This window comes from Peromyscus leucopus, chromosome 11, assembly GCF_004664715.2.
Source record: "Peromyscus leucopus breed LL Stock chromosome 11, UCI_PerLeu_2.1, whole genome shotgun sequence".
NCBI lineage: Eukaryota > Metazoa > Chordata > Mammalia > Rodentia > Cricetidae > Peromyscus > Peromyscus leucopus.
In genome coordinates this window covers 896,182-919,023 of record NC_051072.1, presented here as the reverse complement: position 1 = coordinate 919,023, position 22,842 = coordinate 896,182, and the positions used below count along the sequence as shown (strand labels likewise).

Here is a 22,842-nt window from a genome sequence, read left to right as displayed (position 1 = left end):
ATTCTTGAGATACTGTGTGTTCCCTTTGTGCCACGTGGTTTGATTAGCTTCCTGCTGACTTGGTCCCACTGTATGATAGTTTTTGCTGACTTTGTCAGTCTAGCCTCCATAAGACTGTATAAAATGCTGTACTTCTTAATAAGCTTGTTTGGAATAAGGTATAGCTTGTGTAAGACCTTCTGACCTCAAACTTTCTTATCTTTGTTACGGAGTTTGTGACTCCTGGGAAAAGACCATAGACCTGATCTGGATTATAAAATTAGTTAAATTTATTAAAGCTGCTAGCAGAACAATACTCACTGAGCCAAACTTGAGATGCCATCTGAAAGGGGGGTGGGTGGGTATAAAGGAAGGACTTTTAAAGGCAAAAACCACAAGAAGACCTTAGGCAGCTGCACAAGCAGCCAAAGAGCTGTTCTGTTCTGCCAAGGTTAGGTAGTCAAAGTCACCTCAAATCTGTCCTCGAATGTCTGCATAAGCAGGTCACAGAAGCCAAAAAGCAGTCAGTCATATCATAACGTGCAGATAGTCTGGCTGTACATTTGTTGTGTGTGGGGTTACTGGGAACTTATCCTCCAGAGACAAATGTCTAGGAGGTACCTGCCTAGGATAAAATAGAGTTTCTTCAGCCATCCCAATCTTCTCAATTTTCATTCCTCTGCATTTTCTGATCTCTTGGTCCTCTCTCTCAATACCCCATCACTGAAGTATGATCTGTTGGACCAGATCATCAAACCATAAAGCAAATGAAGCTACAAAAACCTGGTTAAAATAATCTGAACTGATAGAAATGACAAACAAAAACTAATCAGAAGAAATGAAGTCACTACACGTACATAAAAATGGACATAACTAATGCAAATGTTTCTACACAAAATCAATAGGTTCTCAATTCCACCTAGATAACATTAAAAGACATAAAGAGCAAACAGTTCAGAGAAAATAAAAACAGGACACTTCAACATTGCATTCTCACATCCTAGATAGGTCCTCCAAACAAGGTGCAAAGGATCCTCCAAGGTATCAACTGAGTTTAAAAGATAACTACAGAACATGACACACAACAGATAAGGAATACATATTTTGCTCACTGGCATAAGATATCTTCTCTAAAATGGACCACATTTCATGCCACAAAACAAATTCACTATAAATTGAAAAAAAGAAATAATCTTGTGCATCCTATCAAAACACACTGTACTGAAACTAGAAAGGAATACAAAGACTAACCTAAGAAAATGCACAAATAATTGGTGACTAAACGATACACCTTTGAATGAGCAGTGGCACTGAAGGATTCGAAAGTCAGTTCTAAGTGGAACAGTTATACTGAGAAGTTCTTAACTAAATAGCAAAGAGGTCTCAAATAAAAAAAATCTAAGATGCAACTCCAAGGTGAAAAAGAAGCCAAACAGAAATACAGATGTTAACAAGAAATAGTGATCAATAAAAATAATAAAAAACCAAGGCATAATTCATAAGTTAGAGACTGAAGAACAACATATAGAATTAAGCAAAGAGGGTCCTTTACTAAAGGTCACATGATAGTTTCTGCGGTATCCATCCGCTAGCCAAACAAATCAGAGCAAAGAGATGATCATGGGATACTCTGAAACCTATATTCCAAAAACATCAGAAATGTTTAGAAGAAACAGCTATGTTTATAAGTACTTATGGCCCTGTGAAAATAAAGCCAGAAGATATAAACATCCTAAACAGACCCTCGCACTAAGGAGATTGAAGCAGTAATTAAAACTTTCAAAGAAAGTTTAGTATCAACACTTTTCAAACCCTTCCACAAAATAGAAAAAGATGCACACTACCAAACTCATTCTAACGAGCCACTGTAACACTAATATTCCAAGTACACACACACACACACACACACACACACACACACACACACACGACAAATAGCTCTAATTAATATAGACTTTTTTAGAGAAAATTAACTATAGTCAAACTTTATCTTATGTTTGGCACCACCCCCTTATGGAAGGCTGGCTCAATATATGCAAATCAATATATAATACACCATAAAGGAGACCAACAGAAATCATCTCTTGTAGAAAAGTCATTTGATGAACTTCAAAAAGCTATGGATGATAAAACTATTGGCAACCATCAATAAATGAAGAAAAATGAAAACTCTAGTATGAGACAAAGGTTCCTAATATCTCTACATTTTCAATACTATAATGAAATTCTTAACTAAAGAAAGATGAAAATAGAAATAGGCAAAGGGAAAAATTAGAAAGGAAGAAATTCAACTATGCCAGTTTACAGATGACACGAATGTACTCTAAAAGATCTTCTTGTATACTCCACCAAAGACTTCTAAATATAATGGTGCTGGCTAGTTTTATGTCATCTTGACACAAGTTAGAGTCATTTTGGAAGAGGGAACCTCAACTGAGAAAATGCCCCTACCAGGCTGACCTGCTGGCAAGCCTGTGATACACTTTCCTGACTGATGATTGACACTGGAGGGCCCAGCTCATTGTGGGTGGTGCCACAACGGGTCTGGGGGTCCTAGGTGCTATAAGAAAGCAGGATGAACAAGCCATAGAGAGGGAACCAGCAAGCAGCACCTCCTCCAAAGCTTCTCCACAGTTCCAGGTTCCAGCCCCACCTGACCTCCTACCCTAACTTCACTCAGTCATGGATTGTTACCTGGAATTATAGAACAAAATGAGCCCTTCCCTCCCCAGCTTGCTTTTGGTCATGGTGGTTTATCACAGCAATGAAAACCCTAAGACAAAGATAAATACTATCAATAAAATAGCTGTTCACAGAATCAACATAAAACATCATTAGCCTTTATATACAACAACAAGATACTTGCAAAGACAGTAATTAGGAAAAATAGCACCTAGTCACCACAGTCTTTTTGTTTGTTTGTTTTGTTTTGTTTTTAAGGAAATCATATTTGGGAATGACTCTAACCAAAGAGGTGAAGGGCTTCTACAAGCAAAATTTGAAAATATCAAAAAGCATCACTTAGAGGAAGGCATTATAAGACAGAAAGACATCACATGTTCTGGGATTTGCAGAGCCCGTTTTGTGAAAGCACCTAGTGTAATGAAAGCAACTTACACATTCATGCAATCCACAGCAAAATCTCAGTGACAAAGAACTAGAAAAACACACAACTTACATGGAAACAAAAATGACCACACACAAGCAATTTATGAAGAAAGAAGAGTCAAATGTATCATATTACTCAACTTCAAACTATGCTACATAGCCTTGGTGATGAAGACTACATGGCACTCATATAAAACAAACATGTAAATAATGGAATGCAAAGTACCACCCAGACAGAAAACATTGAGGTAAAGGACACATAACATTTGACAAAATTTCCAAAAATATAGACAGCCTTTTCAACAAATACTGCTGGCAAAATTAGATATCCAAATTCTTCCCAAAGGAAGAATGAAATTAGATCCACTTTGCTTACCCTACACAAAAATAAATTCAAACTGAATGAAAGATATTAACACTGAAATACTACAATTATTATAGTAACTAATAGCAGAGACATGGAAACATTGAAACATGTCTGTGCTATTCATTATACATAATGAATAATCATTATACATAAAGCTGTACTGATACTACATCTGTGACTGTGCATGGCTGTGTGTGTGTGTGTGTGTGTGTGTGTGTGTGTGTGTGTGTGTGTGTGTGTATAAGCAGAAAACAGTTTAGAAAGAGAATAGGGTAATAAGGGGGCAAAGCAGAACTAAAGGGGAGTAGGAAGAAAACACTCTGATACATACATATCAAATGTCGAATGGACACTTTTATTATTTTTATTAGTAACTTTTCCAATTGCTGTGATAATGTACATGAGCATCTTTAAGGAGCGTTTAATCTGGCTCCTGGTTGAAGGCTACTGTCCACTACTGTTGTGGTTTGAGTACAAATGGACCCACAGGCTCATACATATATTTAAACGCTTGGTTCTCAGTTGTTGGACTGTTTAGGAAGGATTAGGAGATGTGGACTTGTTGAAGGAGGTGTGTCATATATACATGGTTTCTCAACAAAACAAACTCTCTGATATATGAAGAATAAACAATGTCTCTTAACACTTAGATTTGCAGGGTTTCTCTTACGCATAAATTGAAAACATTGCAGGAGATTGGAATCTGTTCAACAGCTATCCATAACTTTTACAAAGTTCCTTTCTAGTCCTTGTCATATTCTTTCCATAAGTAGGGCTTTTCTCCAATGGGAATGCTCCAGTGGCCAGTGAAGGTTGAACAAACGTAAAGGCTGTGTGACATTATCTCCCGTACAGTCTGGTGACAGATAAAGTAGACAGAAGAAGGAAAGCTTCCCACATTCACTGCTTTCTTACTTTGATTTCTCTTCCCATGGCAAATGCCATGACCACCAACAACTTAGGGGAAGAGAGCTCTGTTTCACCTTAAAGGTTATAGTTCATCATCCAGGGAAGTCAGAGCAGCAACTAAAGCGGAAACCAGAGAAGCTGTTCTCAACCTGTAGGGTCAGACCATCCTTTCACAGGGGTCACCTGAGACCATCTGCATATCAGATATTTACATTACAAAGCATAACTAGCAAAATTACAGTTACAAAGTAGCAATGAAGTACGTTTATGGAACTGAATTAAACGTGTGGAACTGTATTAAAGGGTCACAGTCTAGGAAGATTGAAAATCACTGCCATAGAAGAACAGCTACTTCCTTGCTCCATCATGCTTGCGCTCACCAAGAATTTTTATATAGCTTTGAACATCTGCCCTGGGGTGGCACTCCTTATCCTTGGATAGACTAATGTACATCACTTAAAAATCAAGAAAATGTCCCCAAAGACATGCCTATAGGCTAATCCAATTGAGTCAAATACCTAGTTGAAAGTCCCTCAGATAATGATAGGGCTATGTGAAGTTGACACTTGAAGCTAACAAGGACATCTGCAGAGTTTCTCACCTATGTCAGTTCTTTGGTGGTGATGAAGATGAAGTATTAGTCAAGGCTTTGGCACAATGCTTGTACATGGAGAGTGCCTCTGCAGTATGAAGGGGCGATACTTAAGGTGCAAAGAGCAGGTAAAGGACTTGCCAAATTGATTGCTTTTGTGGGCTCCCTCATTGGAATGGATTTGCCGATGCTTATACACCAGACACAGGAATAGCTAAACTCTGGTCCCTTTCCTGCACACAAGCAGGGCTTCTCTCAGGTGTGAACTGTGTGAGGTTGAGCAACAACTAAAAGACACACAAAACCGTTGCGACATCTTTCACATTGGCAGGCTAGTTGTTTGAACACTTTGTGTGTTTTACTAAGAGCCTTTAAAAGCTCTTTCGACATCTTTCACATTCAGATGGTTTTCCCTCAAGACGAATTTTACGGAGATTGGAAAACGTTGTTTGAATAGTAAAGCACTCACCACATTTTTCGCAGGTGTATTGCTTCAGTCTCTTATGGGTTCTCGCATGTTGAGTAACATCTGAAGGACAGGGAAAGGATTTGCCACATTCCTCACACTCATAGGGTCTCTCCTCAGAATGAATTCTTTGATGTCTTTTAAGGCCTGAAGCATAGTAAAACATTTTGCCACATTCTGTGCACTTATAGGATTTCTGTCCAGTGTGAGCCTGCTTGTGTCGATTAAGGTGGTGTCTCCTACTATAGGCTTTCCCACATTTTTCACAGATGTAACGCTTCTCTCCAGTATGAACAACTTTGTGTTTACTAAGGTCTGAAAGACTACTAAAGGGTTTTTCACATTCTTTACACTTGTAAGGTTTCTCTCCAGTATGAACTCTTTGGTGTTTTTTAAAGTCTGCAGGACTGGAAAACTTTTTGCCACATACTTCACACTCATAGGGTTTCTCTCCAGTGTGAATTTTCTGGTGGTTAATAAGTGTGGAAGCCAAAGAAAAGGCCTTGCCACATACATCACACTTGTAGGGTTTCTCTCCAGTATGCACACTACGGTGGTTAATAAGTGTGGAAAGCACAGTAAAGGCCTTGCCACATACTTCACACTTGTAGGGTTTCTCTCCAGTGTGAACTTTCTGGTGGTTAGTAAGTATGAAAAGCTTTGAAAAGGCCTTGCCACATTTATCACACTTGTAGGGTTTCTCTCCGGTATGAATTCTCAGATGATAAGTAAGAAATGAGTTCTTAGCGAAGGCTTTGCCACATTCTTTACATTTATAAGGTTTCTTTCCTGGTGAGTAAAAGGAAATGAAGAAAAGCTTAGGAACATTTGTCATATTTATAATGTTTATATTTAACATGGAGACTATAACTCATTTCCATGGATAAATAAGAAACTATAACATGTTCAACACCTAAAATTTCCACTGTATGTGGAAATCATTTCAACTTCAATTGAAATAGGAAGAAAAAAATAAAATAGAATATAGGAATAATGGAACATAATTCAAATTTAAATAGCTCCCAAAGTTGTAACATGGGTGGTAATGGAAACTTTTCAAGCATTATGCTAACAGAAAGAAGTCCATTAAACAAACAGAGAAACTATGTGAGTGTATACACAGAAAATTATGAAGTAGCCAAACGCGGAAAACAGGAAGTTAATGACGATTGTGCCAAACTGGGTAGACGTGGAAACAGATAATGTTTTATCCTAAGCATGAAGTTTTAGTTGTGGAACATAGAAAACATAGGCTGCATAACCAGACAACTTTTCATAGACTGTTCATAACACCATTAAATAATATCTTCCATCAATTTATTTAGTAGGCTTTATATTATATTTTAATGACAAGAGTATAAATATCAGAAAGATAATATTAGGAAAAATGTCAAATTTTGCTAACAACACACCTGTCAATTAACACATTTTAAAGAACTATTTATTGGGCTGGGGAGATGGCTCAGAGGTTAAGAACACTGACTGCTCTTCCAGAGGTCCTGAGTTCAATCCCAGCAACCACATGGTGGCTCACAACCATCTGTAATGAGATCTGGCGCCCTCTTCTGGCCTGCAGGGATACATGCAGACAGAATACTGTATACATAATAAATAAATCAAAAAAAGATACATTGTAGGCATATATAAAATTGCCTATGGGTAAATTTTTTTTTTAAAAAAAGAACTATTTATTTACAAGAGAAAGAGTCACTGAGTAACTAATGAAGAGAGACAAGTCATGAAAATATGAGGGCCATGTTTACAGGTGTGAGTGGAAGTATACAATTCTGTTTGTCACAGAAATAGATACTTTAATATAGATTTTTCATAAATGTTTAGGCATGGAGTACATGCAAACAGGTGATTTCAGGCAGCTTAGACGGCAAAATTAGAATAGAGAAAATGGAACTGCAAAATGAAGAACAAAGAACCTCAAATCCCCAAAATGCTTAACAACTTGTACAGTTTTCACACATGACTATCTACCCACAAAGGGCATGCATGTTAAATCACTCACACTGTTTGGGAGAAAACATGAAGATGAATACAATGATTCAGATAGCACTCTGATAAGGCAATTTAATTAACATGATATAAAGAATTGTGACAGAGCCGGACATGGTGGTACATGCCTTTAATTCCAGAACTTGGGAGGCAGAGGCAAGTGGATCTCTGTAAGTCTAAGGTGAACCTGGCCTACAAAGTAAGATCCAGGGCAGCCAGGACTACACAGAGAAGCCCTGTCTCTGAATAAGTAAATCAATAAATCAAAGAAAAAAAGAAACATGACAGGACAGAAGGGGGAATTGTAATCAGAGAGGGAGATAATACAGAAGGAGGGAAGAGGAAAAATAACAGTAAGGTTATCTTAAAAAGTTATAAGGACTCATACTATTAAGTATCTACCTAAAACTATATGTATTGTAATACATGGAAATCTGGGTATAAATATACATATAAAATTTCAGTGAAGTTTTCCCATCTGAGCTGACAATGCTCCCTCCAAGAGCAAAGACCATCTGAAAAATAAATAAATAAATAAAAAAGAACCTGAACACCAGGCACGAGAAAGCTTCTTTTGAGTAATTAGTCAGGGTTGTCCAAGAGACTCCCACAATATTGCAGACTATTATTAACGCCTTTGGTTGCTCATCAGAGGTGGAAGGTGAGTTCCTATTGCTGAAAACAGCATGCATTTAAAACACAGGGTCCAGCCTGGCGGTGGTGGCGCACGCCTTTAATCCCAGCACTCAGGAGGCAGAGCCAGGCGGATCTCTGTGAGTTCGAGGCCAGCCTGGGCTACCAAGTGAGTCCCAGGAAAGGCGCAAAGCTACACAGAGAAACCCTGTCTCGAAAAATCAAAACAAAACAAAACAAAAAAAAAAAAACACAGGGTCCAGAGTCCTGAGAGCCGGAAAAGACCTGGATGCTTCCTCCTTGAGGACTAATTTTCATGGTAACAGATGGCACCATGCAAGCATCCAAAGAAGGGGAGCAACCAAAAGTCCTACCCAGTCCTGATGCCTATGAACCCCAACAATGACCAGCATGGCACAACACTCTAAGGGTTCAGTATTGCCAAGCATACTTCTGTGGTAACCAACAGCTCTCTAATTTAAGACTCACTCAATAAGAGAGAAATCATGCCTGGTATGGGAAATGTAGCCAACTATCCAGGGTTAATGAAATCATGGATCTTGAAGAAGAACCTACGGCCACCACTCTTCTAAACTAGCATAATCTCTAACACTGCATACTAAATGTTTGTCCTCACACCCCCAGGGAAGTGCGGTCCTTATCCCTCATCAAGGGCACTTCTCTTTGCAATACACAAAAAACCATTACAGGAAACCTCAAATAATCAAAATGTACAGCTGTGGAGCCTAATTCATCACACATCTCCAAAACAACTCCTGCACCTACGGCTCAGGGACCACTGTGGAAGAGGACCTGAAACAATCGTGAAGAGTCAGAGGATCAGGAAGTGTACTGTGGGATAGTGTCTCCTAGTGATGTGAGAAACTACACTTAACGTCTCACCAACTTGACTCCCTGAAAAAGAGCTAGACAAGGACAGCAAACACACATACCACAGTGCACAGGGCAAGCCCACAAGGCCTTAACCCTGCACAAAGAACTACAGGCAACCAAGAAATGTGGAGAGAAGGAGAAATAGTCTTCCTCAGGGAAGAGCATACCAATTGGTTATCCAATACCAAATGTTCAGTCCTGAAAACATACATATGAGTAACATTATACAGACTGGGCGGTGTATTTAGGAATATAAGTATACAGACAGACACTCATTTAACAACAAATAATTAAAAAGGAGGCCATGAATTTGAAAGAGAGCAAGGGGGAGTATATGGGAGGGTTTGGAAAGAAGGAAAGGAAGGAAATGATATAATCTCAAAAAAAAAAATCTTTAAGTGTATTTATGAGTTACTGAATACAAAGACTTCACAGGTATATCTTTAGAAATGTGTGCAATTTTTCAGAGGTGTAGGAAATAGTGAAAAGTCTACTGCAATGTAGATTCTCACCAAAATGAAGTACTTTGGCAATCACTAAAAATATAAGCAGAGCTCAACGCTTAGAGACTTGAAGCACTATAATCAGCTGAGAGAAGCCCTTCTCGGACAACAGAAGCCATAAAGAGGGAGAGCTACAAACTTATTTCTACCAGCAAACGGAAAATGCCAGCTCAATGTACACGGTAAAGCCTGGCTTTCTGTTGGATCTGACCCCCGACCCTGCCCTCTGACCCCTCATTCCTACACACCTTGGCGCACAGCTGCTGCTTGACTCTTCCGAAGCTCTTGGTTTTTCTCCAGAAATCTGACCAGTAATGGCTTGGAGAAAGAAAGGCCTGTGTGAAGGGACAGGAGGAGAATTAACATTTGTATTCCATTATTATGCTTATAAGGAAGAAAAAAAAAGGATACAATGAATGACTGTAGAGGCAGCTGGAGAGATAGTTCAGTGGTTAAGAGCATTGGCAGCTCTTCCAGAGGTCCTGAGTTCAATTCCCAGCAACCACATGGTGGCTCACAGCCATCTATAATAGAATCTGATGCCCTCTTCTGACATGGAGGTGTGCATACAGATAGAGCACAATATACATAAAAAATAAATAAATCTCAAAAAATTATAAATAAATAAGTAAATAAGTGACTAGAAAATTAGCTTTTCAAATTGTTCCTGATAGGCATTTTAGAATACTTCCTTAGGAGGGATTTATAATCACAGGTCTTCATTTCTGTCATTTACAAGGAAAATTATAACATCAGAAAAGAATAAAACATTTTCTTTTCCATGTGTGTTGCATGCCTCACTCCATTTAATTTCTGACATTATAACTACAGTGAAGAATGCACGCACTCAAATAAATAGATGAAAAGCACAAGAAGAAATTAAATGAAATTTGTCTTACTTATATCAACAATTCTGCCTGAAAAGTGGTCCTGTGAGCTGGGCATGGTGGCTCATGCCTTTAACCCCAGCACTTGGGAGGCAAGAGGCAGATCTCTGAGTTCAAGGCTAGCTTGACTGGTCTACTGAGTGTGTTACAGGATAGCCACAGAAGCCCTGTCTCAAAACAAACAAAAAAGCAGGCCTATATGGACCATGTTAGAAAGTGCAAGCTCCCATGAGATGGTCTATAAAAGGAGGTTACATGCTAATAGTGAATTAGGAATTCACTATGGACATGACCCTCACCCAGGAACACAAGGTTGCTGTAATTCTCGAGCATCACATCCCTGTACAGATTCCACTGAGCAGAGTCCAGGCATTCATACTCCTCTGCAGAGAAATTAATGGCCACATCCTTGAATGACAACATGTTCTGAAATAAAGATCAATGAATAAATATCACACATTAAACTAATTAAAACCATTAGTTAAGCTAATTAAAACCATTAATAGTAATACAAATGCCAATAGGCATTATGTGCTTGTGAACACCCTTCTAAAGTTTACCTAAGGGAAAAACAGAGCTAGAAATGCTTCTGATATGGGTAAATGATATTACTAACTTATTTTTGATATAGTCATATGATCTCACAAACTACCCATCTAAAGAGAATGGTAAAAGGTCCTATAAGTGCATATGGCTATCATACAATTAAGAATGTTAATGTCAAATGAATATATCTAGTAGGGGATAAAAATCATACACACACTTGTAATATGCATCACACTTTATACACATTTCTCACAGGAGAAAGTCATAGTGTGTGAGAAGTTACTTCTCAGCAGGTAACACACAGAATAAATGTGAAATAAAATGAAAATGCAGATTCTGGTACAGGCGCTGTCTGAATTTCCTAGTAGGCACGGAGTTCAGTAGTAATACTGAATTTGTAGGAGTTTGAAAGTACTCCCCTTTCTTTCTTCTTTCTTTTTCTTCCTTTCTTCTTTTCCTTTTTAATGTTTTAAGAAGTACTGGCTGTAGATATTCTTTTAAAAGCGTGTTAGAATTCTTGTGTGAGTCCATCTGGGATTGTTTTTCTTTCTTTCTTACTTTTTGGTGGGGAGAGGGTTGTTGGTTTTTGTGTGTGAGAGAGAGAAGGCTTTGAATTATTGCTTCAGTCCCCTCATTTGTAGGGTCTGTTCAGGCTGCTGACCTCCTCTTAGTCTGGCATACATGATTTGGAGGAATCTAGACGTGAGCATTTCTTTTCTATTTTCCAGTGGAATGGAGGAAAGGTTCTGAGTGCTCCCTTAGAACACTGGGTTGCTTTGGTGTCCGCTGTAGTGTGGCCCTGTTTATCCCTGGTCCTCTTCACTAGTTCTTCCTTTTAGTTAGTGGAGCCAACAGTCTGTCTGCCTTCTCCCCAAAGAACAAGCTCTGAGTTTCATTGGTTGTTTTGATAGTTTTCTTGGTTTCTACTTCACCACTTCATGCTGATTTTTATCATTTTTGTCTACTGGACTTGTGTTTGGTTTGTTGCTCTTTTGCACAATTCTTGAGTGTATCATGAAGTTATTTATTTGTGTTCTTTATGATTTTTAACAAAAACTCTTAAAGATATAAATTTTCATCATAGGACTACGTTAAGTTCATTAAGTTTCAGAAATTTTTTGAAATCTGTAAGATCCTGGGATATTTCACTCCAAGTTCCACGAGACCAGAGATCCCAACCTAGACTACTATGCTCAGCAACTAAAAGGAGAAAAGAAAACTTTGCGGGATACAAATAGGTTAACAGAATTCATGTCAATCACACCAGCCCAAAAGAGAGCCTAGCAGCAATACTTTAGACTGGAGAGTGGACAAACACAGCCACGAGACTGTGGAAAGGAAACAAGGGAGGTCGAATTACTCACACACAAAGTATGAATGCAAACACAAACACAAACACAAACAGCCCCACAACAAAAGGGCCACAACCATGCACACTCTGCAACAATAACGTTAAATATCAATAGACCTTCCCACCACAAAACAGGCTAAATGGACTAAGAAACAAAACCTATCTTTCTGTTGTTGAAAAGAAATTAATCTTAGTTTTAAAGACAAACACTGACTTAAAGTAAATGATTTTAAAAAAAAAAAAAGTAGCCAAAGCTGGGGCAGTAGTGCACACGCCTTTAATCCCAACATTTGGGAGGCAGAGGCAGGCAGATTCTGAGTTCAAGGGCAGACTGGTCTAAGGAGTTCCAGGACAGCCAAGGCTAAAGGAGAAACCCTGTCTCAATAAATAAATAAATGAATGAATGAATGAATAAATAAATATTAGATAAATAAATAAATAAACGAATGAATAAATAATAAATAAATAATAAATGAATGAATGAATGAATAAATAAATAAATAAATAAATAAATAAATAAATAATAAATAAATAAAAAAGGAAATAAAAGAAAAAAAGTAACCAAATTCAGTGGAACATGAAAGCAGGCAGAAACCCACCCTTGTGTGTGCACCTGAACACCTCCTCTGCACCTGAACACCTGTGCACCTGAACACCTGTGCACCTGAACACCTGTGCACCTGAACACCTCCTGTGCACCTGAACACCTGTGCACCTGAACACCTCCTGTGCACCTGAACACCTCCTGTGCACCTGAACACCTCCTGTGCACCTGAACACCTCCTGTGCACCTGAACACCACCTGTGCACCTGAACACCTGTGCACCTGAACACCTCCTGTGCACCTGAACACCTCCTGTGCACCTGAACACCTGTGCACCTGAACACCTGTGCACCTGAACACCTCCTGTGCACCTGAACACCTGTGCACCTGAACACCTGTGCACCTGAACACCTCCTGTGCACCTGAACACCTCCTGTGCACCTGAACACCTCCTCTGCACCTGAACACCTGTGCACCTGAACACCTGTGCACCTGAACACCTCCTGTGCACCTGAACACCTGTGCACCTGAACACCTCCTGTGCACCTGAACACCTGTGCACCTGAACACCTCCTGTGCACCTGAACACCTCCTGTGCACCTGAACACCTCCTGTGCACCTGAACACCACCTGTGCACCTGAACACCTGTGCACCTGAACACCTGTGCACCTGAACACCTCCTGTGCACCTGAACACCTCCTGTGCACCTGAACACCTGTGCACCTGAACACCTGTGCACCTGAACACCTGTGCACCTGAACACCTCCTCTGCACCTGAACACCTCCTCTGCACCTGAACACCTGTGCACCTGAACACCACCTGTGCACCTGAACACCTGTGCACCTGAACACCTGTGCACCTGAACACCTCCTGTGCACCTGAACACCTCCTCTGCACCTGAACACATGTACAGCACTTCTTGTTCGTTTCTCATTTAGGACGTTGTCAAAATTCAAGGGACTGTTTGTTTGTTTTGTTTTCCGACCCAGGGTTTCTCCGTGTAGTTTTGGTGCCTGTCCTGGGATCTCGCTCTGTAGTCCAGGCTGGCCTTGAACTCAGAGATCTGCCTGCCTCTGCCTCCCAAGTGCTGGGATTAAAGGCGTGCGCCACCTCCACTCAGCTAAATTCAAGTCATTTTTACAAGTTGCATTCCATCCCATTTTAGATGACCCTCTAGTTAGAAAAAAAAATGAATACAAAAAAATTAACATACCTGCATCAAAATAGTGCTGAGATCTGCTTTTGTGACAAATAAGAAAACTATTACGAAGAACTATCACACCTAGAGACAAGGTAGAGTAATATTTTCACCTGCTGCTGCAAGAGTGAAAACGGGGCTCTGCGTGAGAAGCAGCACCAGGAAGTGTTCCTGGCTGGCAACAGGAAAACTGTGCAACTGTGCGACCATGCATTTGTGGGAGGAGGGCGCTTTGGCTCTTCCTATGGACACCACGGAGGAGCATGAAAGAAAACAAAAAATAACAATGGGGCAGCTGTTCATTTCTATATTAACGTTTCCCTTTTTATGTTTTCTGAGCTATAGTTTACAATTTTCAGCCATCTGTCCACTGTAGCAAATTTTCTTTAAAATACGAATTCCATGAATAGCTCAGATACATGAATGAAACCAAAATACACTTAGTTGTTTTCAGTCTTAATCCTTGCTCCCAGCACACCCCAATGCATTCTGCACATCAAGTGGGAGCTGAATGGATTTCTTTCCAATGTTCTTTTCCTAACTCACGAATTTCAAGTTGATCAAGCCACCCAATGGAATACGAAGAAAACCCCGCCAATCCCTCAGAAATACAGGAAGATCCAAATACTCCCGCTGGAATTGCACGGTTGAGTGCTGACCAAGACAAGCTCCGCCGGAACAGACTTGTGGGGGAACCCACCAACTGTGGCCGAGTTGTAGCACTCAGGACGATGACAGGTGGAGGGCAGGTACATTGAAAAAAAAATTGCAAGGCCTGGGAACACAGCTTCAGGGGACAAGTTCTTAGAAGTGTGAGGCCTGGGTTCAATTCCCAGCAGAGGGGCGGACAGGAGAACAAGTCACAATGCTGTGCTTGCCCGCTCCCTGCTCACACGTGGAGCAGCAAGGCGTGACTCAGAGGACAGTCTCCAACATTTGGACTTCTTCCTCAGGATTTTGAGTGGGACAGGCTTCCAGTTTCTAGCTTGTTTCGGGTCTGGCCAAGGCACTGAATTCTGACTTGTCTCCCTCGACCTCCAAGTGAAGGAGCATTACACATTTTGAGGGTGGATCAAGGCCAATGAAAAGTGACACCTGTGGGGATATTTTGTTTGTGTTCTGACAAATAAAGCTTGCCTGGAGATCAGAGGGCGGAGCTAGCCACCAGTGAACCATAGAGGCCAGGCAGTGGTGGCACACACCTTTAATCTCAGCAGTTGGGTGGAGGAAGCAGGCAGATCAGGAGTTCAAGACCACCCTGGGTAAAGAACTAGTGCAGATTCCCAATGGAAGAATTAACTGCAAGGACCATCCTTAATTCGGCCCAGCACAGGCCACTGTCCTCACTGTGGGCTGCCTGTGGGTGGAGGGCAGAAGGCCTGGCGCCATGGTCTCATGTAGGGGGGGGGGGTCTTAAAAGGAAATATCTGAGGACACTTGAGTCCGGAAAGGTTACTCTCTAGGTGAAAGAAAAGCAAATCCTTTCCGGACAGGGAGCAAAACGTGATTCCCTAAGAATTGCTGCGCATTCATACTCATCCCCTAATCAGAATACGGAGTCTCTGTCGCGCCCTGCTTCAATGGAAGCTGGTCCTAGACACAAGCCTAGCACAACAAAACGGAGAGAGAGGAAGTCATGAGAAGTCTCGCGACCCCTGTCCATGTGCCTTGGAGATTTTGTGAGAGAAGCCAGAGACATCTGACTGCTCTCCTCCAGTCCAACTCCGCTACATTGTTCCTGCCCCCGCCTCTTGCCTCCCTCGGTTTCTCGAATCTGAGATAAGAGTTTATAAACTTCAAAAGCGTGAATGAATACTAGGTGGTTTACCAACTCCATGAACACGAGCACGACGCGGCTCTAAAGTGCAGTGGGGACCAGAAACTCCACTTTCTTTTCTAGACAGGCTGAGAAACCTGATGGCAGCCCGGTAAGAGGGAGTCAGCCGGCGCCAGCAAGCTTCCCGAGGCGAGCTGGAAAGTGAGCCCCCCACCCCGGCACAGCCTCGGGGGCCGGCAGTCAGCTAACCCGCCCTGCCAGGGAGGGAGGGCGCGAGACCCTGGGTGGCCTGAAGCAGCAGCAGCAGCAGCAGCAGCAGACTGATCCTTACCGCCCTCTCCCAAGCACGGACCTCAATCCAGGCTCAGTGGCCCAGCCTGGGTTCGAACAGCACCTCCAAGGGGAGCTGCTTCTTCCCCCTGCTTCCCGTGTGCCCCGTGCCCACTGCTTCCAAAATGGACCTACCGGTTCACCCTGCACAATCAACCCCTCAGGCCTGGGGGGCTGCCCTGCACCCTGAACCAACCAACCTTCACTCAGGGATGCCACCCCAGCAGGGGAGTAAGAAACGTGAGCCCAAATCGGAGAGGGAAGCCGGGTGAGGGGGAAGCGCGCGTGCACAGAACGAACTCGGAAGGCGCCGCCCGGCCAAGCCTGGCTTGCGACGTCACAACGGGTGAGACTACATTTCCCATAAGTCTGTGCAACAGAGATTCCCCGGGGTCGCTGGAGGCGCGTGGCGGCGGGAAAGGGGTGAAACGTGCCATCTCTGCCGCTAGAGGGAGCCACGCAGGGAGTCCGGCTGCTCTCAAAATCCTTGGCTCGCAAACGGAGACGTGTGAATGTGAGTGGAGATCTTACAGTAACGTTGATTACATTTATTAGTTATCTTTGGTCACTTTACTGTGATTTCACGCACAGGTCTGCTTATTCGAAACTTACAACAGAATAAAACATTCATTTTGACTTCTTACACTTTGAGATAGTTACAAGAAACTCACATGATTTTGTCTTTATGGCTGTGTTATGCACAATGGTTTCCACTGTGGAGCCAACCTTGTGTCATAGGGATGAGACTGTTGTGGGAATCTTTCTAGAATAAGCATTCTGACATCAATGGGAGCGGAAGAGAGGAGATGTCACTGGTGGACTGAAGCCAGGACAGCTCCTGAAAGGCTTCAATGCTGGTCCACTTGTACCGTCATACTCTAAAACCACACAGCGGGGCGGGCAAGCCACTGAAATTTTATAGAGGCCAATGTAGCAGGCTATGAAGGGCAATGATCCATTGTTTCAGCTATTTTTCCAGGTCATTCTCTTCCAGGTTACCAAGTGAAGTCATGCTTGGCAAATAAGTAGTACGGGCAGTGCTTTAAGTGAACCACTAAATAAGTCAATAAATCAATACTTTGTCGTGAGATATTTGTGCACCATGTGAAGATGTGTTGCTGTGACTGGTGAATAAAGAGCTGAATGGCCAATAGCTAGGCAACAGAGGATAGGCCAGACTTCTGGCCAGAGAAAGAGAAATTGGGAGGAGGAATCTAGATGCATGATTTCTGAGAGGACCAAGCAAACACCATATAATAGGCTGCTCGGTCTTCTCTCAGAGATCAGGCCTCAATTTCAGTTTCCTGAGACTGAATAAACAGTTTCTAAAAGAGCCATGAACAAAGGACAATCAATCTCCAACACCCTTGTCAGCAGGACATGGAGAACAACATGTACTCAAGTCTAAGCCAGAATGAGATAACCAAAAAAGGACAAAGCCTTCTTACTTCTGTATATCTTACTTTCACTCTTATTCCATGGCTGGCTGGGTGGCTGGTCCCTAGCATCCTCTTCTCATTGTTCTCTTGCTTTTTCTTCTTCTTTCCAGATTTCTCCTTCTATTTATCCTCTCTGCCTTCCAGTCCTCTCTATTTCTCTCTCCTGCCTTGCTATTGGCGGTTAAACTCTTTATTAGACCACTAAGAGTTTTAGACAGGCACAGTAACGCAGCTTCACAGAGCTAAACAAATGCAACATAAACAAAAGTTACACACCTTAAAATAATATTCTACAACAAGTTTATATGTGCTTAGCCCAGCGTGGTGCCCAGGGTCAGGTAGAGAAGATCCACTTCTCATCAAGGGTTCCGACTTAACCCTCATCTTCTCACAATTTAAACTGCCTCAACTTAAGGCGACATACATATCCTCATGCTATGCCACTTCTTACTGCCAGCGGTGAGTGCCTGTTCAGTTAAAAAGACCTCAGTGGACTCATAGGTCAGGGTCCATAAGATCCCATAGCCACAAAGCTGTGGGACCATTACAAGCATTCACACTCATTCACCATTCATTTGTTACTGCTTTTAAATCCATAGTCTGTTTCTCCGGAGACCAATACCAGTGCCTCAGTATCCCTTCTAGCTTTTCCTTAGAGACCAGTGCCACCTCGGTATCCCATTGAGGCTTTGGATTCAGTCTCCTGAGGAATGATCAAGCCTGTACCCACTCTTCCTTATAGTAGGTCTCTCTTGCTGGACTTTCTTTGGATCGCCAGCCCCCCAAAAGTGATATAGAGACTTATCCTTAATTATGGCTGCTTAGCCTTAGCTTAGGCTTGTTCACAACTAGCTCTTATAACTTAAATTAACCTGTTGCTATTAATCTATATTTTGCCACATGGCTCTTTACCTCTCCTCCATTGTGTAATTTGAACTTCCTCTCTGTCTTGGCGGTGATTTCACCTCTCTTCATCCTAGAGTTTATTTCTCTGCTCGGAGGTCCTGCCTATTTTCTCCTGCCTAGCTATAGGATGTTCAACTCTTTATTAAACCAATCCAGTGTCCTAGGCATGCAAAGTAAAACAGCTACACATCTTCACATATTGTAAACAAATAATCCACAACACTTCCTGGCTATTCTTCCCTTCCCCCAGGTTCTCACCTGGTTTAGATGTCCAGCATAGTCGTCTCTTCTTCCACTCATAAACTCTACTCCTGGGTCTCACAGACCCCTTAGCCATCGAGGACCACAGAATACCACTGTGGGTGGGCAGGCAACTACTTCCCAGTTCCACAGACCTTCAGGGGACTGAAAGGGCCAAAGCAGCAGCCATTCTGGTGCAACTGAGTCACGGAGAAGAAGATTTCGATGAGGGGCTGTCTTAGTCAATGTTTTAGTGCTGTGAAGAGACACTGTGACCACTGTAACCCTTAAAGAAGAAAGTCTTTTAATTGGGGTTTACTTATGTTCAAAGGTTTAGTGCATTCTCATCATGGCAGGAAGTATGGCCACACACAGGCAGACATGGTGCTGGAGATGTAGCCGAGAGTTCTACATCTGGATTAGCAGACAGCCAGAAGACAGAACGCTACTGGGCTGGGCTAGTGCTGAAATACAAAAGCCCACTCACAGCGACACACTTCCACAAACAAGGCCATGTTTTCTAATCTCTCTCAAGTGGCACCACTCCCTAATGACCAAGCATTCAAATGTGTGAGTCTATGGGGGCCATTCCTATTCAAACTACCGCAGAGGCCTAAAGAAATGTTGCTGGAATCTTCCCAGAAAAGCACTCTGACACCAATGCGTGTGGAAGAGAGGAGATGTCACAGGTGAGTGAAGCCAGGGCAACTCATGAAAGACTTTAATGCCATCCAGTAACTATTGGTTGCTTCAACTATTCCTCCAGGTCATTCTGTTCAAGGAAGAAAATGAAGTCATGCTTGGCAAATAGGCAGTACAATAAATCAATAAATCAATATGTAATAACTGCTCTTCTCTACCTTACTCTACTTCAAAAGCAGCTCGGTTATAAAGTATGATATAATTGGGAATTTAGTAGAGGGCTTTTAGAATTTTTATATACATTAGAGATATTGTTCTGGAAATATGGGTTTCTTTTTCTTTATCAAGGATTTGCTTGTTTTATTTTAGAAAGTTTCTCTCTATGTAGCTCTGACTGGCCTGGAAGTCTCTATGTTGAACAATATGGTCTGAAACTCATAGAGGTCTGTCCTCTCCACCTCCTGAATTATGGGAAGAAAGTTTTGTACCACTGCATCTGGTTATCCAGCTATGATAATAGTAGAGTTATATTGGCTCCTTAGAATGAATTTGACAGTGCCCTTTCTATTCTATGGAAGCATTTGAAAAGTAGTAATATTAGTGTTGTTATGAGATCTCTGTTGAACCTTTGGTAGAATTTAGCAGTAAATCCATCTGCCCTGAACTTTGCTTTGTGGTGACACTATTAATTACTGCTTCAATGTGGTTGTTTTGGATTTGTTCTGGTTGTCTTATCTTCTGGGAATATTTTTAGTTGGCCATAAGTATTTAGAAATTTATCCTTTACTATATTTTCTAGGTTTTTGGAACTTAAGATTTCAAAGTTTATCCTGATGATCTTCTGGATTCCTCAATGGAGTTTGTTTTAGCCATTCTCTTTTGTACTGAGCTTTATTAATTTAGGTTCTCTCTCTCTCTCTCTCTCTCTCTCTCTCTCTCTCTCTCTCTCTCTCTCTCTCTCTCATTCTCTCTTAGTCTTCTTTTATCTCCCCTGCCCTCCACATTGAGCTTGGCTAGAGATTGAAGAATCTTGTTAAACTTACAAATATAAGAACCAATTGTTTAATCAGTTCTTTTTTCAAAGATTTATTTTTTTGTTATGTATACAGTGTTCTGCTTGCATGCCAGCAGAGGGCACCAGATCTCCTCATAGATGGTTTTGAGCCACCATGTGGTTGCTCTGAATTGAACTTAGGACCTCTGGAAGAGCAGCTAGTGCTCTTAATCTCTGAGCCATCTCTCTAGCCCCAGATTAATTCTTTGTATTGATATTCAAGTCTATACTTCATCAATTCTATCCTGATTTTTCTTTTTCTTTTATTATTTATTAGATCTTATCAACTCTGTATCTAAGTTTAGCTTGTATTTTGTTCTCCCCCCCCCCTTTGATTTTTGGTTATTGAAGACAGGTTTTCTTTGTGTAGATCTGGCTGTCCTGGGACTCACTCTGTAGACCAGGCTGGCCTCTGGCTCACAGAGATCTGCATGTTTCTGCCTCCCAAGGGCTAGGACTAAAGGCATGTGCCACTGCTGCCCTGCCCCCATGTTTTCCCCATCTTTGAATCACATAATTAGGCTACTTACTACATAATTCTAATATTTACATTAGGAACTTTTCAGTATAACAATTCCACTTGGGACTGCCTTCTCTGAGTTATTCAATGAACCATTATTCATTCAAAGATATATTGTTTAGTCACCAATTATTTCTGCACTTTCCAAAGGTTTTCTCTTTTTCTATTTCAGCCCCAGGTCCTCCAGTAAGATGTACAGGTTTACTTCATTTTTTTTTCTATGTATAAATGCTTGGTTTGTGGCCTGTACTGAAGTCCATTTTAAGGAAGGTTCCTTGTGCCTCTGAGAATAGGTATTCCCTTCTTTTCAGGTGAAATATTCAGTGGTTATTAAGTCTACATAATGTTTGGAAAATTATCTCTGGGTATTCCTTGCACATTTTAAAACATATTATTTAACTTTTTAAACAATTTTATGTGCATTGATGTGAAGATGTCAGATCTCCCAAAACTGGAGTTACAGATAGTTGTGAGCTTCTATGTCTGTGCTGGGAATTGAACCTGGGTCCTCTGGAATAGCAGCCAGGGCTCTTAACCACTGAGCCATCCCTCCAGCCCCTTGCACATTGTTTTTTTATCAAGAGAGCCTATCTGGAAATGACAATGCAATATTGAAGTGTCCCATGTTTACTGTGCTTGAACATGTGAACTTCTGTGCCTTTCAAAGTTGTCCATATAAAAATCAAAGACCTCAGGATTTGATGTATAAATACTTACTGCCCTGGCCAGTGGTGTCTTCAATGGGGACCTAAAGGGAGGGCCGGCGAATGAGAGGGACAAGAGACACAAAGAATGAGAGCAAGACAGGATGTTTGATCAAGCTCCAAAATTCTATTTTTCTCTCAAGGCATATATAGGTAGGCAAAGGGGGTTGAGAGCAGGAAGGGACTTAATTATGGGCTGTTCAGCCAGCAGGAAATATTGCTTTGAAGGTTATCTATCTACCCTTGTCTAACTGCCTAGTTGCTTAACTGCAGCTCATTCACCTGATATCTGAGAAGAGGTTCTGGTATCTGTGGGAAAAGGTTCTGGTGCTATGGAGACTTAAGCAAGGCCTAGATCTAAGAAAAGAGGAGAGAAACCCAAATATGGCAGCATGTGTGTCAAGGGTCACTTAGGCTTATGGCTCCCGTCAACTTACAGTAGTTAACTATGTCATGTCTGTCAGTATGTAGAGCTCTTCTCCATTTCTTCTGATTATTGCTTTAACTGATAATAAGTGTCAACTCATTTGTATTTAAGATGCAGAAGGAAAGGAAGGGGTATTAGAAAAGGCATCTGTTCATAATTCCTCTCTTTTCCTCATGGCAAATTAAGGAGAAGATGCAAGGTGAGGCTGGCCCACTCTTACCTCATCTCCAGTGAGCAATCTCCTTTTTTCTTCCCAGGGTTGATACTGAAGCAGAGATCCGAAACCATCAGCACCTGAAACGCTGAGGGAGCTTCTCTCTTGCCTCCTCGTCACTCCTTCATAGTAAGATAATGTCCCTCTGCGAACTCTGAACAGCCAAAGTTGTAGACTGAAATCACAATGGCCAGGCCAGGCTTGACATTCTCAAAAGCTATATTGGACTTAATTTGTGTGTTTTTTTATTTTTCAAAATTTCAGATGGATGTAAAAGGTGTTTTTGGTCAAATATCCTCCCCATTCCTTCCTTGCAAATTACTCCCTATTCCTACCATCAGTTTCTCCACGAACTCCATCAGCTTTTCCTTAAAATGCAGAATCCATCTCCTGCTAAGGTTTTGAGCTGAGGTGTAGGACAGCCTATTGAAGGAGGAAGTTCCTCAGGCTGACACTAGCTTCCCTACCACCCACTGCCAATACCTCACCAGCTCAGTGTGGGGTTTTATAAGCACTGCAACTTTCCATGCAGGTGTTTCATCGGCTTTTTCTGTAGATCTTGTGAATGTAGTCATAGCCACTGTGAGTTCATGCATGTGACAACCT

The 22,842-nt window shown here is 41.5% G+C and overlaps 1 protein-coding gene and 1 pseudogene across 1 annotated transcript; both read right to left on the bottom strand.

Moving 5' to 3' along the window:
- Positions 1-9,771, bottom strand: part of LOC114686113 — a 28,496-nt pseudogene extending 18,725 nt beyond the window's left edge.
- On the bottom strand, positions 3,789-15,151 carry LOC119088705 (zinc finger protein 239-like). The gene is made up of 4 exons (XM_037209368.1): positions 13,999-15,151; positions 10,642-10,768; positions 9,704-9,790; positions 3,789-6,210 (listed from the first exon to the last, which is right to left on the bottom strand). The coding sequence occupies exons 1-4, from the start codon at positions 14,002-14,004 to the stop codon at positions 5,327-5,329; spliced, it is 1,104 nt and encodes a 367-aa protein (XP_037065263.1). The 5' UTR covers positions 14,005-15,151; the 3' UTR covers positions 3,789-5,326.
- Between the last annotated feature and the right edge of the window lie 7,691 nt (positions 15,152-22,842).